Source organism: Gopherus evgoodei, chromosome 9 (assembly GCF_007399415.2).
Source record: "Gopherus evgoodei ecotype Sinaloan lineage chromosome 9, rGopEvg1_v1.p, whole genome shotgun sequence".
Lineage (NCBI taxonomy): Eukaryota > Metazoa > Chordata > Testudines > Testudinidae > Gopherus > Gopherus evgoodei.
The window spans coordinates 79,904,818-79,921,558 of NC_044330.1; the positions used below are offsets into that span (position 1 = coordinate 79,904,818).

A 16,741-nucleotide genomic window follows, 5' to 3' on the forward strand; every position below is an offset into this window, starting at 1 on the left:
CCAGACTGTCATCCTTAGTCATGTTCAATAGTGCCTCATTCCATGATTAGTTCCATTGACTTACACAGATGTGTTTTTCAAAAGCATTCAACTACATCTCTGTGTCCCTTTATCTGATGTCACTAATATTGCTGAGAATACTGCAAGATGAAATTTAATTAATTCATTACAACATTCCCTCTCACTTCTCCCATATCTTTATGGCAGTTGATGGACAAAGTGAGGATACAATGGTGCCTATCTGAGGGCAAGCTTATCTTCACCTCAGTTAATCCAATTTTATCAGGAATGGTTCACTTCAAAAAGGAATTACACACAGCTTACTGCAGATAAAATTTTATTTGCAACTTTCTGTAAGCAATTAAACAACAATTTTCTCCACCAATACAATTTGCCATGTTATCACAGCCTTTCCCATGACAAATGTGACGAATTCATTTCCATCATTCAATTCAGAATCATCCTACTTTGTTATAACATCTGCACCCCTCCTTGAATAGTTCTATTCCTATCATGCATTCTTTATCAGTTTTCAGCAGTGACTCCATAAACTGTATAAAGATTTTTGGAGTCCCATAAATTTCAGTTTTCATATGACTGTGCTTCTTAGTCTACCTTCTCACTAAGTCATCTTATCATGATCTTCAAACTTTAACTGCCTTGAGTACATGGATAGCTTTCAACTTACCTATCTTTAAATGCCTTAAATAATTCATACTTATACACCTTTTCTGCTTGCCTGTGGCAAAGAAACTAAGGCTTCGTCTCAAAAACAGAAATACTTCTCTCAGGAAAAAGGAGCAAAACAAATTCCATCTACTCTCTCTCTCTCTCCCACACAGACACATACACAAAGTCTCGCCCTTTTTATGCTTTACCAACCCTAATCTAAACATCAATCAGTTTAGTATTCTACTTTACCTTGAACCCTTCTCCTCTATCTGTAAATATGCCTCAATACTTTCACAACATTACCTGGGTACACAATTGACCTGATGCCTGCTTTTAAACCTAATTGGGGTCAGCTGACTAGGCACAAGTACTCTGGTGCTGCTCTCTCTTATAGGGCCAGTGTCACCCTGTGACTGCTCCATATTACAGTTGGCCTTCTTAAAGATCAGAAAAACATATTTGTGCCTCATGTTAGTTGTGAAAGAAAGAGACACTCATTTATCTTTTCTCAGTAGTTTGGAAAGTACCAGTCTACAATAGGGTTGCCAACCCTCCAGGATTGGCTTGGAATTTCCCGGGATTGGCATCAATCTCCTGGTAACTATTGAAAGCAATCTGGGAGATTTTAATAGGATATTTTAATAAATTACATTACGTCATGTTGGGGGAAAAATCTCCCGGAACAGCTTCAGTCAGAGCTGGCAACCCTAGTCTACAGTATATCATTACTAAGTGTAGAAATAATTATGATATAATAAAATATATACATTAATACTAGCTCACAGTACATCACTACTAAATATAGAGTAAGGTACATGCCAAATTCTTAGCATGAAGTCTCTATATAAAATAGCCAACTTACACAACACTCACAGAAGAGATTCACTGGGAAAATTAACTAATGGACAATGTAAGAAATGTACTAAACATTAATATGAAAAGTTTGTCATCCACTCCATTCTGTTTTAGCTAACGCTCTGAATATAATGAAGGTTTACTAAGTAGAATATTTTTCATATATCATTAATATTTAACCTTTCTAATGCCATATCGTCTAGGTTTTTGGTTAGGGCCTTATTGTGCTATGGGCTGTACAAACATATAGAAAGTGAAAGTTTACAATTCAAAGGACAACATATAATAGGAAGAGATGACAAACAGTGGGTCAAGTTGTGGAGCAGGAGAGAAAGGGTTAAAAAAGCAGAATGTGTGCAATGATTCTCAGACAATCGGCAGCAACAATCACAACTCTCCACCTGCCAAGCCGTTTCTGATGCACTAGGGAAGAAGCAGGTTTAGAGGAGGGACTTGAAGGAGGTTTAGGTGCTGGCTTTATCGATTTTGACTGGGAGTTTCTCTCATTTGTAAGGAGAAGCATGTTCTGATGTAGTGAAAGACAGAGACGGGGTGACAGTCAGAATGATGGATTAGGAAAATGATTTTAACAGCCTGTTGAATGGACTTAAAGGGGGAAAGAATGCAGGGATTAAGGGCAGAGGAGGTGATTACAGTAATCTAGGTGTGTGATGATCAGTGTTTGGACAGTTATATTAAAACTATATATTCTTTGAAGAAACGGTTCAGGTTAGTATTTGGACATATTAAGAAATTTACCTCAGAGGCATTTCTAGCCAAGCTTGATAAAATGTATAAAATATAGAATCAGAAATTACCGAGTCTGACTTATATTTACTACATGATTTTCTGTCAACACATGGGTTAACAAAGTCTTTGAAAATGGATAGCAATTGCCCTTGATTATGCATAGAAATTGATCCAGAACAGGCAGAAAATCTCTTTAGTCATGATTTAGAAGACTGACATTTTGACATGACAGAAATTATACAAGATTAATGACAACAATGAACATCATGTGAGAAAAATGTATCTACTGTAAAAGCAAACATTTGCTAGTGGGAAATTGTGCACACAAGCTCATTAGGTAAGTGTGGTGGGACCAACGGGTGGGACTCCCCTCCCGGCTGCAGACAGGTGTGTGGGGCTGCAGCCAGGGAAGACATGTAAAAAAACTGTCAATAAGTGGCATGCCTGTTGCCAATATCCAAATCCTACTAACATTAAAGTCAATGGGAAAGGACTGGCACTCAGCAAAACATTGCTATTAACTAGAAGTTATGAATATCAGGATTGCTATTGAGCGGCATCTGCTCTGTGTGTGTGTATATATATATATATATATTTCATAATAATGAAGATACTCAAACAAATTAAAGCATTAACAAACAGTGGCTTGATTTAAAACAAATCTTCATAATATGAACTCTACCGTGGATACATGTCTCTTACTAACTGTAGGTGTAATAAACAGGTCTCATTGGAATAAAGCATCTTACATTTTCAGTAGTCCCAGTGATTACATGCAGCCCATCATATGTTGACTTGATATACATCCCCTAAAGAAATGGCAAGAGAAGGAATAATTAGTATCTGTGAGTAGTTACTGCTACCAAAAACACTAGCTCTTTAATACTGTTAAATGATGTTGGAAGAATGCTTGTTCTGGATTAAAGTCCATGGCACTAGAGCAAACTGTGGTTGAATACAATTTGCAAAACAAAATTAAAACAAAAACATATTAAGAGTCAATATAAAAATACATGTTTCCTTCAAATGCACCTCCATTAATTCCAGCATCAGCAGATATGAAATTTTTTGGACAGGATTTAACAAGTAACATGATAGGAGAATCTGGACTCATTTTAGCATCTGAAACACACAGTAGTTTGTTACCTTACTAATCTCAAAAAAAGAACTAAAGTTGTCAGAACCCAGATAAAGTGCAGAAATAGAGGCTTTAAACTTAAACAGCTCATACTCCAGAGGTCTATTGATTTAGTAAAAAATAAAACTAGAAAAAGCCTGATGTGTCAGTAAGGTTCAGCAGCTAGCACTCTTGCCTCTTAATAAAAGTGTCACGTACACCCCAAGACTTGAGCTTTCATCTTAATGCTGACAAGGTAGAAATGTGCTGTTAAACCATCCTCTTTTGAAGGATTCTGAAGTCCCTTCTGCTGTCCAAGTAGAGTTAAAAGCCTCACAACCAGAAGAGGTCAAAAATGTCCCTCCTACCCCCATGGAAAATTTAGACTTGCTGGTTTAAATAAACAAACAAAAAAAAATCTGAATACTTTAGCAAGAAATTTTATTCCAATATGTTGCTGCGCTGCCTCATAAGAGTTGTAAGTCTGGGTGCGTCATGCCTTCCCCTCACCCCTGATCTTCCCTATATGCTGGGTTCCCTGTTAGGACTACATCTCTCAGGATGAACAATGGTCCTCTCTCTTAGTGAGAGGAAGCAGTGCATCATGAGAGTCACATGGCCAATGTGCATCATAGGAGATTGTCTCTGTCTGGGAAACCTGGCCATAGAGAATATGAGGCAACTGAGGACAAGTCCCATGAGGCACTGCAGCAGCCCACCCAAATCAAAATATTTTGGGTTTTTTTTTTTGCAAAATATTTAATTTAGTCAAACCTCAAATTTCTATCGATAAACAGCTTAGATGGATAATTTTCAACTAGCTGTATTCACATTTTTTGAAAAGGGATATCCTGTATGTCCTTCTAGCCAACATTCCCTCTCTCCAGTACCAATAAATAGGTTACAGTTTTCAATGATGTTTTTAAGTTATTGCTGAATGCATAATATATAGCTGCCATATTGGGTGTATTACATTACAATTGCATTGCCATTAACAAAATTACTGCTTCATAAAGTTCTTTCAGAGTATGAAAATCAACCTAGAAAACCATTCTATTCCACTCTATACAATGCCAACATTGTGACATAAGAGGAGGGGGGGGGAAATCAATTTTCTCCATAAATGTTGCAAAATAATTCCAAAGTACCTAGGATATTTTACTTGCTTTAAAAACAAAACAAAAACAGTTCATAGTTTACTAAGATGTTGATCATGAATTTGATACTTTTGTCAAAGAAGTTTTGCTTGCATAAAATATTTATTAATCACAAGTTATATCCTTGAGGGGGCCACTTAGGAATCAGGGCAAAAAATTGGTCCTGCTACTGAAGGCAGGGGACTGGACTCAATGACCTTTCAAGGTCCCTTCCAGTTCTAGGAGATTGATATATCTCCAATTATTATCTTATCTTATACTTTTAGGGAAGGAAAAGATATTGACAGCAGCTGAGCTGTTGCCAACTGATGTGGTTTGCAAATTTCTTGTAATGCCCAGTGGCCAAGGTGGGCTAGGGGGCAGTCCAGAGCCGTAGTCAAGGGTTCGTGTAGCCAACAGGTCAATCTGTATTGGAGGCAGTCTGGGGCAATTGTTGTCATTCTCACAGGGATCAGCAGCCAGAAGATTCAATCCAAGGGGCTGGGTCAGTGAGTTGGGGAGTCGAGGTCAGGCAACATGGCAGCATTTTTCTTTAAAACAGCAAGGCAGCAAGGTTGGCTCAGGCAGAGAAGCATGGCAAGGTGGTCTAATCAGCAGGCAATGGTCTGTCGCTCAGACAGCTTCCTCTTGGGGGCTTTATATAGCCCAGGCACCCAATGATAGTACTGCCTGTCCATCCAATCAGGTGCCTGGCTGCTGTGGGCCTGTAGGCCTTTAGCACTAAGGCTGTTGGTTGGGGCAGCAGTTTGATGTATTGCCATGGTACAATGGCTAAAGATACCATCTGAGAGACCTGTGTTCAGTGCTAGGGTCCTGACACAGCAATTGTTCCATTGAAGTCCTGCTTAGGAAGACTAGGAATTATAGTTACTTTGCTATCTAAGATCCACTATGGCAACCCTTATTCTTACTCTTTTCTTTAGTCCTATTGACTCCAACAGAACTAATCTCATTAGTAAGGACTACTCCATATAGTAAAGATTGTCAGATCAGGAATTAGGGATTCACTCTTGTCATAAACAGATAGCTAAGGGTTAATGTCTCTTTCACCTGGAAAGGAGTAACCTGAAACACCTGACCAGAGGACCAATCAGGAAACAAGACTTTTTCAAATCTGGGTGGAGGGAAGTTTGTGTGTGAGTCCTTTGTTCTTTGTCTTCTGCCTGTACTCTCTCGGCTATGAGAGGATTTTTCTGCCTCCTGCTTTTCTAATCTTCTGTTTCCCAGTTGTAAGTACAAAAGATAAGATAGTGATTTATATGGTTTTTTTATTTTGTATTTACATGTGTGTAGTTGCTGGAGTGTTTTGAATTGTGTTCTTTTGAATAAGGATGTTTATTCATATTTCTTTTAAGCAATTGACCCTGTATTTGTCACCTTAATACAGAGAGACCATTTTTATGTATTTTTCTTTCTTTTTACATAAAGCTTTCTTTTTAAGACCTGTTGGAGTTTTTCTTTAGTGGGGAACTCCAGGGAATTGAGTCTGTGCTCACCAGGGAATTGGTGGGAGGAAGAAGTCAGGGGGAAATCTGTGTGTGTTAGATTTACTAGCCTGACTTTGCATTCCCTCTGGGTGAGGGGGAAGAGAGATTAGCTCTCGGTACTTCTGTTTTCCAGGACTGGAAACGGGGAGGGTGGAGTCCCTCTGTTTAGATTCACGGAGCTTGCTTCTGTGTATCTCTCCAGGAACCCAGGGAGGGAACACCTGGAAGGGAGAAGGGGGGGGGAAATGGTTTATTCCCCTTTGTTATAAGACTCAAGGAATTTGGGTCTTGGGGTCCCCAGGGAAGGTTGTTGAGGGGACCAGAGTGCCCCAAAACAAACATTCAAATTTTTTGGGTGGTGGCAGCTTTACCAGGTCCAAGTTGGTAACTAAGCTTGGAGGTTTTCATGCTAACACCCATATTTTGGACGCTAAGGTCCAAATCTGGGAATATGTTATGACAACTCTCAAACTAAAAATGAGTACCACAAAAAGGATGATATTCTGTTATATTAAACTTTCTTTAAAAATGAAAGAAATATGTTAATTTAACTGGGTTAAATATATATGGACTTGGTACTGCAGAATACTGTGATTCACAGAAATACTATTTCCGTTTCACATTTGTGATAGACTGTCAACTCCTCTGCTTGGCTACTGACAAACAGAAAAAGTAGAAAGAATGCTCTGATGTTTGGAATTCTGCTTCAGGATCAACTCTCACTGAGACCAATTCTTCTCTTGGAACATCACAGCATAAATGTCAACATGTTGCAACATACTGTTAGGCCTGGTCTACACTAGGGGGCGGGGGCAATGTAAGATATGCAACTTCAGCTAAGTGAATAGCATATCTGAAGTCGAAGTATCTTATTTCGACTTATCTCCCATCCTCCCGGTGCGGAATTGATGGCCACGGCTCCCCCTGTCGACTCCGCTACCACCGCTCGCACTGGTGGAGTTCCAGAGTCGACAGCAGCACGTTCTGGGATTGATATATTGCGTCTAGATGAGACGCGATATATCGATCCCCAATAAACCGATTGCTACCCGCCGATCCGGTAGGTAGTGTAGACATACCCCTAGAACATGATGACAATTGGTGGGCTCCAAAAAGTGATTCTGAGACTGCTATCCTTATTAGCAGACATTGCAGACCACTGAGGTACCCAAGAAAAACTGCTACGATACTGCAAGTTCCATGGTGGATGGTTCAGTACTCCCTAGGTTAGCTGTATAAACAGGGTGTGTCTACACGGGGATAAAAAACCCACAACTGGCCTGAGTCAGGTGACTTGGGCTCACTGGGCTTTGGCTATAGGGCTGAAAAGGTGCTATGTGGACGTTCACGCTTGGGCTGCAGCCCGAACTCTGGAATCGTGTGAGCCTGAGCCCAAACATCCACAGAACAATTTTTAGCCCCACAGCCCAAGCCCCACAAGACCAATTCAGCTGATCCAGGCCAGCTGTGGCCATGCTGTGTGGCTTTTATCCCCATGGAGATGTACCCACAGACACCAAGAACTCTGGGTTCTGGTTTACAGCCAAGTCTCCCTATATTTAAAAGATCTTTTAAAGAACAAAATGCAACTAAAACATATTAGATCCAATGCTTAGTGCTTCCTTCTGTCAGTAAGAGTAGAAAGAAAAATAAGAAAGAAAGTGTTAAAGAAGATAAAGATATACTACTCCCTCCACCTATTTGGACAAGACACCTTCCTCTAGGCTCTGAAGTTTGTGCCTCTGACCTCCCATTGCTCTTCCAAGAGAAGATCAGCAGGCTGTTGAGCTTAAGGCATTGTCATGAAGACAATCTTTCATGTCACCCTGTTTATTCATCTCTGTTGAATCTGACTATATACCTGTTGTAGGTATAATTGTAATGTTTTGCATTTTTTTTCCTTGAGAACAGTTTGGGATGGAATACTTCAAATTCATATGATTTCTGTGCCTGAAACCTGGAAGGGTAGTACATCACCTCACAAATGGCAGCTAGATAGATAGCTATTAGGAGCAGGAGCAGACAAGTCAACTTATCTACTTCTAATACTCTTGTATTTCTTAGGCAATAAGGTCAATTTTATTTCCTCTTTTTTTCTTTATGAACAGCATCATGTATTTTTACTGGACATCACTCATTTGAAGCTTAAAAGCCAAGCTTAGTCTTGATATAATTAATGGAAACTGACAATTTCTACAAAGATTTATAGATGTTAAGACCAGAAGGTACCATTACGATCATCTATTCTAAGCTGACCGTTTGCAAAACACACAGAATTTTACCTATTAATTTCTACATCAAGCCTATAAAGTTGATCAGGTTCAACTAAAACATGTTTTAAAGAAAGACATGAAATACGGATTTAAAGACCAATGCCATATAAAAAGGTAATAACTTCACCATTCTTCTACACAATATTCTCCTGTTTCTACTTACAAAGTTCACATTAGCTCTTTTAGTCACATCATCACATGGGGAGCTCATATCCGTTGCTTATTCACTCTGACCCCTAAGTCCTCTTAAGAGTCACTACTTTCTAGGATTTTTTTTTGTTTATTTAGATTTAGATAAGATGCCTATCCAAGAGTCTAGGTGCCTTAACATAATTAATTATACAGTAAATTCAATTAAATGAAATCAGTTCCCAGGAATACAGCCAGCCATTTCATCATCTAAAAAACATACCCTCGGCCATTTCCTAACAATGGGTGAGCAAGTTTCGGAGTCTCAGGGCTCTCACAGAAAGCTCCCTACCATCAGCCCCTCCCTTTGATAACTAGGAAGATCCGGCTCAAGTGCCCCTCCTGAATGTGGCTGAGTAGTATGGCCTGAGGAGAGAGGCAGTCTATCAGCAAAGCCAGTTACGTGTCATTTAGCAATTTATAGGTCACAAACCAACATCCTAAACTCCATCCAGAGACCAGAAATGACCCGTGCCTGCTGATAGTGGAGGGACAGAGTGAGGGCAGCTGGCTTTAGGACAAACCAAGAAATGAATCTGGAGTGCACGTGACCCAGCATGCCCCCCATGGATCACCTCTGCTGGAGACCAATGGGCTGCCAGTGCAGATCCCAGAGCACTGGTGTCATGTGCTTCCTGTGAGATGCCCTGCTCAATAAGCAAGCCTATTGATACAGTCCCCCATCCTGTATGTGTGACCCACATTCTTTGTTCCTAGATGTTGGACTGTAAATTTGGCTATATTAAATGCATGTTGGTTGAATGAACCCAGTTTATCATCAATCCATAACATTCTGTATAACTGACCTGTCATTTATTATTTACCACCTTCCTAATATTTGTCTTATCTGCAAACCTTACCAGCAAAGATTTTATAATTTCCTCTCTGATCATTGATAAAGATCATTAATATAATTGGGCCAAGAACAGATTCCAGTGAGACCCAACTAGAAACACTAGGATGATTCTCCATTAACAACTTTATTTTTATATCAGTTAGACAGTTTTTAATCTATTTAGTTAAGTGCTACATTGATTTTGCACACTGCTAATTTTTTAAATCAGAACATCAGGCAGCTTAAAGTCACATGCCTTACCGAAGTCTCAGTATATTATGTCAACACATAATAGACAAACACAGCATTATCAACCAAAATTGTAATCTCATCAAAAAATGATATACTGTAAAGGCTGTTTGACAAGACCTACTTCCCATAGAACTATGTCCACAGACTCTCATACTTAAAGGCCAGAACATACCATTCTGATCATCTAGGCTAACTTCCTGCAACACATAACCATACATATCACTCAGTATTTTCTGCATCAAACCCACAACTTCTTGTTGAGCTAAAGTACCTCTTACAGACAGACATCCAGTCTTGATTTAAAAGACTTCCAGTGATGGAAATCCATCACATCCCTAAGTACACTTTTCCAAAAGTAAAGTTACTTTGACTATTAAAAATGTGTACCTTATTTCCAGCCTGAATTTGTTTACTGTTGATTCACATTAATTATGTTACCATTCTTTAATTCTTTATGGTAGAATCCTGTATCAGTCATTCCACAATATTTCCCAGCAGACTAATCAGCTTATAATTACCCTGATCATCCTATTTATGCTTTTTCTTAAAAAATATTGTCACAATGTTAGCTTATATCCAGTCCTCTGAAACTTCTCCAGCAAGCCAATATTTATTAAAAATCACCATCAATAGTTCAAAGAGATCCTCAGCCAATTCTTTTGAAACTCTTAGGTACAAGTTATTCAGTCTTGCAGATTTAAAAATTAGTAGATACTGCTTTTATTATTCCAATGTTTGCTTGACATTAAGTAAAGCATCACAAAACCTTGTTATTCTCCTCTCTTTATTTTCATGGATCTGTCTTTAAAAAAAATTGCTCTTCCAGAATTTTAATTTGCATGTCAAACTCCCAAATACAAACATCAGACATTATGCACATGCCTGCTGCACCTCTACATTTCCATACCTATGACCTAGATTTAATCAGTTCCATGCGAGTGAGAGCTAATTTGTTTGACTGGGTTTTTTTATATCTTGCATATACTGTTTTTGCTATAAAATCTGCACAAATTTGGACTAATTGTTTGGCTAGGTAGAACAAGAATGTATCTTTTGATTTATACAATTCTCTTTAACTTGGTGAGTCTGGGAATAAAAGAAATGAATACATGCTCTTCTCTGTGTTTGAGGAGTTACATGCATGAATCCCCAAACATTGAAATGAGGCTGTATTATAAAAAGTTTTGATCCCTTATCTCCACAAAAGAAAAATGAGCTTGCATCTGTTTTTGCAAACTATTCTCACAATACATGAAGACAAAGAAAATTTTTAAAATTGTACTTCAGAAATAAGACAAATGTGAATAAAATTAAATTACAAAGGACAGCATTTTTATCATGACAACCTATTTTATAAGCTTGTGTATAGTAATACCTGGCACCTATTTATCTACATAATAAGATTCTAGGATTGTCACTGTGTGTTTATCTGAAGAAGTGAGTTTTTTTACCCATGAAAGCTTATGCCCAAATAAATCTGTTAGTCTTTAAGGTGCCACCGGACTCCTTGTTGTTTTTGTGGATACCAACTAACACAGCTACCCCCAATACTTGTCACTGTGTGTGTCACTCTGAAGCCTAGAATGTCTGTTGAGTCCATGATAGAAACAGCTACAAGTATGGTTGAGAGCTCTTTTTGTTTAGAACATCACCCGGTTCAATAATTTCTGAGATTCATGGTCTGTTACCAGTGTTTAAGTTCACAGCCATTTTCAGCTTATACACTTTACAAATTACACTCATATGACAACATGGGCTTTCACTTAGTAAAGCCATAAAAGACATCTTTTTATTCAGGTTTTCTTTTTTTACATACTTTGGTATGTAGAATATGATTGGTGCAACTGTATTTTTCCATTGGGGAGCCCAGCCTCTTTTGTAGTAATTTTCTTCCTTTTGTCTAGGGCATGTATTGTAGAAGTCAAATGTGTTCCACTTCAAGATGGCACTTCAAATCACTCTTTGCAGTACTATAAACATTTTTCATGAAATACTCTGACCTTGATATGCAGACTGTCAGTGTTTGCCTATCCTGTTATGCAGTCAACACATAGTTCAGTTCAGCTCTTGGCTGCTCTCTCTGATAGGAAGATCCTCAAAGGACTATTTACACTTCTGTGTAAGATGACACAGAGACTTAGAAATATATTGTTTGTAAAGGATAATTTAAGGCGATACAACTTTAGGGGTTGCTCTGCATTACTTTAAATCAAGTTTTGTAAAGAGGAAGAATTGATCTTCTAAATTTAATATTAAACAATATTGAAATTAGTTTATCCCAAGCTTCCAAATTTCCTGTTTGTAACAAGGATCCTAAGGTGTGCCAGAGATAAACACAAGGTTTTCAGAGAGAATTTTCTTTCCACTATCTGCTAAAGGCAGAATAATCTACCTTTGGCTCTGAGTGTAGCTATATTTGAAAGTTTGTATATGACTGCAAAATTTTTGGTCTCTTTTAGACACAGTACTTGAATAACACTGAAATTCCATGCTGATGCTTTGTAGTGATGCGGGACTCACCCCTGTGGCACCCCCTGCTGGTCTCCTGGGGAATTAGCATTCCAGCCATTGGAGCACCCTCTGCAGGTCAATGTTCCACTGTTGCTGGCCCCATGTCCCTCCCAGACCCCTGTGTCCCTCTCCCTTGGGTGCTGCCCCCTGGCAGTACCCCCACTCTCTGGGCTCCCCTCTCAGGGGAATTCCCACCTTTTATCCCCACCTTGCCTCAGTGTTCACTACCAGTCCTCATCTAGCCCCCACACTCTGGGGCAGACTGCAGTCCATATCACTCATCATCAGCAAGTGGGGTTTGAACCTGCTGCCGCCACCTACCCCTGGGCTGCACCTCTGCAACCCCAGGACCTTTTCAGGCCTTTGGCTAGGCCTGTAGCCGGGGGGGGGGGTTTCCAGGAGGGAGCTCCCTGGCTCCCTTGTCCTATTCCTCAGCACTGCTCTACTCCAGTACGTTACTCAAGTCCCAGGCAGCCAGGCCCTTCTCTCTGCACCTAGTGGCTCAGCTGTGGCTACTTCCCAATCAGCCCAGGTTTTCCCCTACCACAGCCCTCACGATGTTCCAGTACTTCTGCTGGTCCTGGGTCGGGTGGCTCCTTTCCATCCTGTGCAGGAAGCAGGAGCAGGACACATTTAGGGAGAAGGCAAGGAAGAAGTGGTCTCTGCACTCCTTGTTCACTCTCCCACTCCTTGCTCCCATGGGCCTCCCACAGGAGCCGCCCCCCAAGGCTTCTGACTGCCCTGTGTTCAGGCACTTCTTTTCTTACAGACTCTAGAACTGCTGATAAACCTTCTGTTAACATGTTGTAAACCCAATAGAAAGCACCTAGTTAAACTGACATTCATAGGTAGAATTAGGCAGAACAGCTGGACCTTGCTCTAGATGTAACAGGCAATCTGTCTTCATTGAGTTTATCACTGCTTTACCACTGAGATGTTCCCACATAAAGCACATTCCATAATGAAGAAGCCTAGTTAAAATAGAAATATATCTTTTAAAAATTCTTACAATTCATACCTATATAGCCTATGCCAAAATATAGTGTTAATGAAATATGATAGTTGAGAAATTGAACCATCAGTTGTCCTTTTTCCCCCCAGACTTTGCTTGTTTTCAATTTATGGAGATATACCTATCTCCTAGAACTGGAAGGGACCCTGAAGAGTCATTGAGTCTATTCCCCTGTCTTCACTAGCAGAACCAAATACTGATTTTGCCCCAGTTCCTTATTAAGTAGCCCCCCTGAAGGACTGAACTCACAACCCTGGGTTTAGCAGGCCAATGCTCAAACCACTGAGCTATCCCTCCCCCTGTAACACTAGCTAATACTGCTGGAGTTGAAGAAGTGTGAACAATGGTGGAAATTCTTTGTAAAATGTTTCTGCTGTAAGCAAGGTTTAAAGCAGCCATATTGACTCAATAACCCAAAATTGAGTGAACTGGAATAATACTTTACATTTATACAGAAAAACATTAATCTTAAAACACTTTATAAATTTCATACAGAAGGCACCTAGTCCTGCATTACTATAGTTAACAGAAGTTTTGTTATGCTTTTTAATGGAAGCAGCATCACATCCTTACATAATGCAGGACTCTTCACAGCAATAACAGGAAGGGAATATTCATATGACACTGGTGCAAATCCCAGTTATTTCAAAATGCATCCTGGACTCATTAATGTCCACAGAGAGCAGACAGTACTTTGTAGTTGAGATTTTGTCTGAAAAATCTACTGTAAACAACTTGGAGCTCAGTTTATTAACCTTTGAGAAATGCAGAAATGAGCAAATCCTCCATAGCTTTGAACCTGTGCTCCAGGAAAACAAAATGTTCCAAAACTAGCATTTAGATCTGTAAGTCATCCCCTCCAGTAGAGCCTAAAATCCCATAGAACATGTTTCTGTTAGACTTGGGTTTTTTTCATAGATCTATAAGGACAGTTAAATCTGGTGTTTCGTAGCTTTGCTGGATGGATTGTTGGAGGCCTCTGGTGTGGATTGAGAGATTTCAGAGCCAATAAAAATGAAGAAGCAGGCTTGATGAATCTTTCAGAAATTCTGATTTTCTCCCAACTATTCATTTGGGGCTTGAGATAGATAGATATAAACATAAACAAACAAAATATAAATTGTTATGATACCCTTATCACACTAAGGACTTCTTACACTGCTCTGAAAATCACAATGTATATACACTAGGGTGACAAATTAAGGTTGCATAAGTAACCTTAATTCTGTTATTTCCTAACTTTTGGGTGCTTGACTTTGCAACCTTAAAAATGTTGTTTTAACGTAGCTTTTGTATATATCATTTCCCCCTTTTTTTTAAATAACAAAACTGGAAAAAATATCATGTAGCATATTGACACCCACATGAGTCATCACTAGGGTTGGATCCACCACACAAAGCTTGGACACTGATATCTACTTGGTATCACTTAAATGTCTGTTCTTTATTAATCAATTTTACCTTGTTTTATCATATAGCCATCTCAGTGAAGTGTTACTTGATGTGGGTACTTAATGCACAAATGGAAAATTAAAAACTCTCCAGTGCATAACTGTGGTCACCCAGAACAGACCATGGATCATATAATGACTCAATGGCTGATCCACAAATACGAAAGAGGCATCACAGCATTATGCTCCGCTATTCCTGATGCATTTGTCTGGCTTAACCATCTAAATATAAAATTACAGTTGTTGCTCTACATCCACATCAGCCAGATGAAGAAGAAGTGCAGTGTTTCAAAGTGAAGGATAAAATCCTCAGCCAAATTAACGGGCTGGATTGGTGTTGCGTACTGTCTCTTTAAAGGAGTAGTGAAATTGATAAGGAGCTATAGTGAGAGGAACTGAGCACTGCAGGGGAGATGATTTTGGGGCGACTCAAGGCTGGAAGAACTGTTGGTGTCACCCTGCAAGGAATAACCAGGCTGGTGGAAGCCAGGGTGAGGTTATTGTCCTGTAAGCAGGCTACTGGTGTCAGGGATCTGAGCCAAAGATGCATAGCACAGAAACTTTCAGGGTTACAGGGCAGGTGATGACACAATCTCTTCGTAGTCTGGGTGAATCCCCAAAAAGCCAGAGTCACCTTCAAGAAAAGAATTCCATCTCTGCCTCAGTCACAGAGGTCCTAAGAGAGGCAGAGCAAGTCATAAACCATATTTTTCATAGATGACCACTAATTTTCTGGGTGCTCAGATGTCTGGAGTCAGATTTGCAGAAGTGCTGAGCACTCACAGCTGCAACTGAAGTCAATAGAAGCTGTGCTTTAAATAGGTCTATAACAATGTATATACTCTGCAAAATCAAGTCCTAGGCATCTCAAGCTGGGCATCCAAAATTAATGGACACATTTGACAATTTTAACCTTAATCTCTCTGTGCCTGAGGTCACTTCCTATAAAACTGGGATAATAATACCACCTTACCACACAAGGGTGTTGTGAAGCTAAACTTATTACTGTCTGTGAAGCATACAGATACTACAGTGAAGAGGGACATGAAAATGCCCATCAAGAAATTAATAATCCACTGCAGTACAGAACTTGGTTAACATGTAGTAAATAGTGTCTGAGAACCTACATGCATATATGCATGGACTGAGGCAGGGGTCCTGTGGAAAATACAATGTGACCATATAATTAAAGATTCTAATAACAATTTGTAATCCATTCTCTACTCTATTTTTCATCCTATATTATCCTAAAGGATTTTTCCTTTCTGCCCTTTCATTGTTCCTTTTTTCCAATCTTTTCTAAGAAGAATAAGGACCTAGGAATGCTGACGTCTGCAAGAAGCCTCCAAACCTATAATATTCCAGCACCTTCAGAATTAGGCAAAATAAGCTCAACCATCCATGGTAATTACAATTTACGTATCTATATTCTCACTAGCTCTTTTAATTACAGCATCTTCACCTTCTCACCTAAAGTATGTATTGTCTTGGTGTGCCTAATAATGATTTCACCATACAGAAGGCTGCATTTCAGTGCTGGGTGAAGTGTTTTTTGTTTATAACAATTGTAAAAAAAAATCTTTGGGATTGTTTTGGTTTAAATATGATATTTGTTAATTCAGACTTGCACTGTTCCTCACTAGAAACTACCATCCTACAATATCATGAGGTGGCTGTGTAATTTAGGTAAATGACAGGGATAATAATGAAACTGCCAAATCAGGATTTGAATTTAGGTTTCAAGAAGTCAAAAAGCCAATTTGTTACTCCATGCTGATCTCTAGAAAAAGAAGAATCATACTTATTTAAAATAGCTTTTTATCTAACTTCAGCTGGAAAATAACCAACTTATGACGCCAGCAGCAATTCACTGAACTAAATTTCTTATAAAATACATTTCTGCAATGAAAATGAACCAAAATGTATTTTTGTGATACTTTAAAACTCTGATAACTACCCAGCCGAAATTCCCTAATGTGTACTATTACCATATGAGGGGAGATGCTTTTTATTTTTAAATTTAAAACATTGAGTTCTTCCAAATGGTGTAGTTCTTTATTTTTATTTGGAATGAGAAATATTAAACATGCACCTATCTGTCAAGCTGATCATCCGTGTATCCAAAAACCACTTCCAGTTAAAATTATTATTTTAAAGAACTCTTATTTGAAAAACTTGGC

The 16,741-nt window shown here is 39.0% G+C and overlaps 1 protein-coding gene across 1 annotated transcript in view; it reads right to left on the reverse strand.

Annotated features, from left to right (window-relative positions):
* Positions 1-16,741, reverse strand: part of LOC115657916 (connector enhancer of kinase suppressor of ras 2-like) — a 521,635-nt gene that overhangs the window by 251,758 nt on the left and 253,136 nt on the right. The window contains exon 7 of the mRNA XM_030576266.1: positions 3,027-3,086. Coding sequence (XP_030432126.1) covers positions 3,027-3,086 — 60 coding nt within the window. The remainder of the gene's footprint in view (positions 1-3,026; positions 3,087-16,741) is intronic.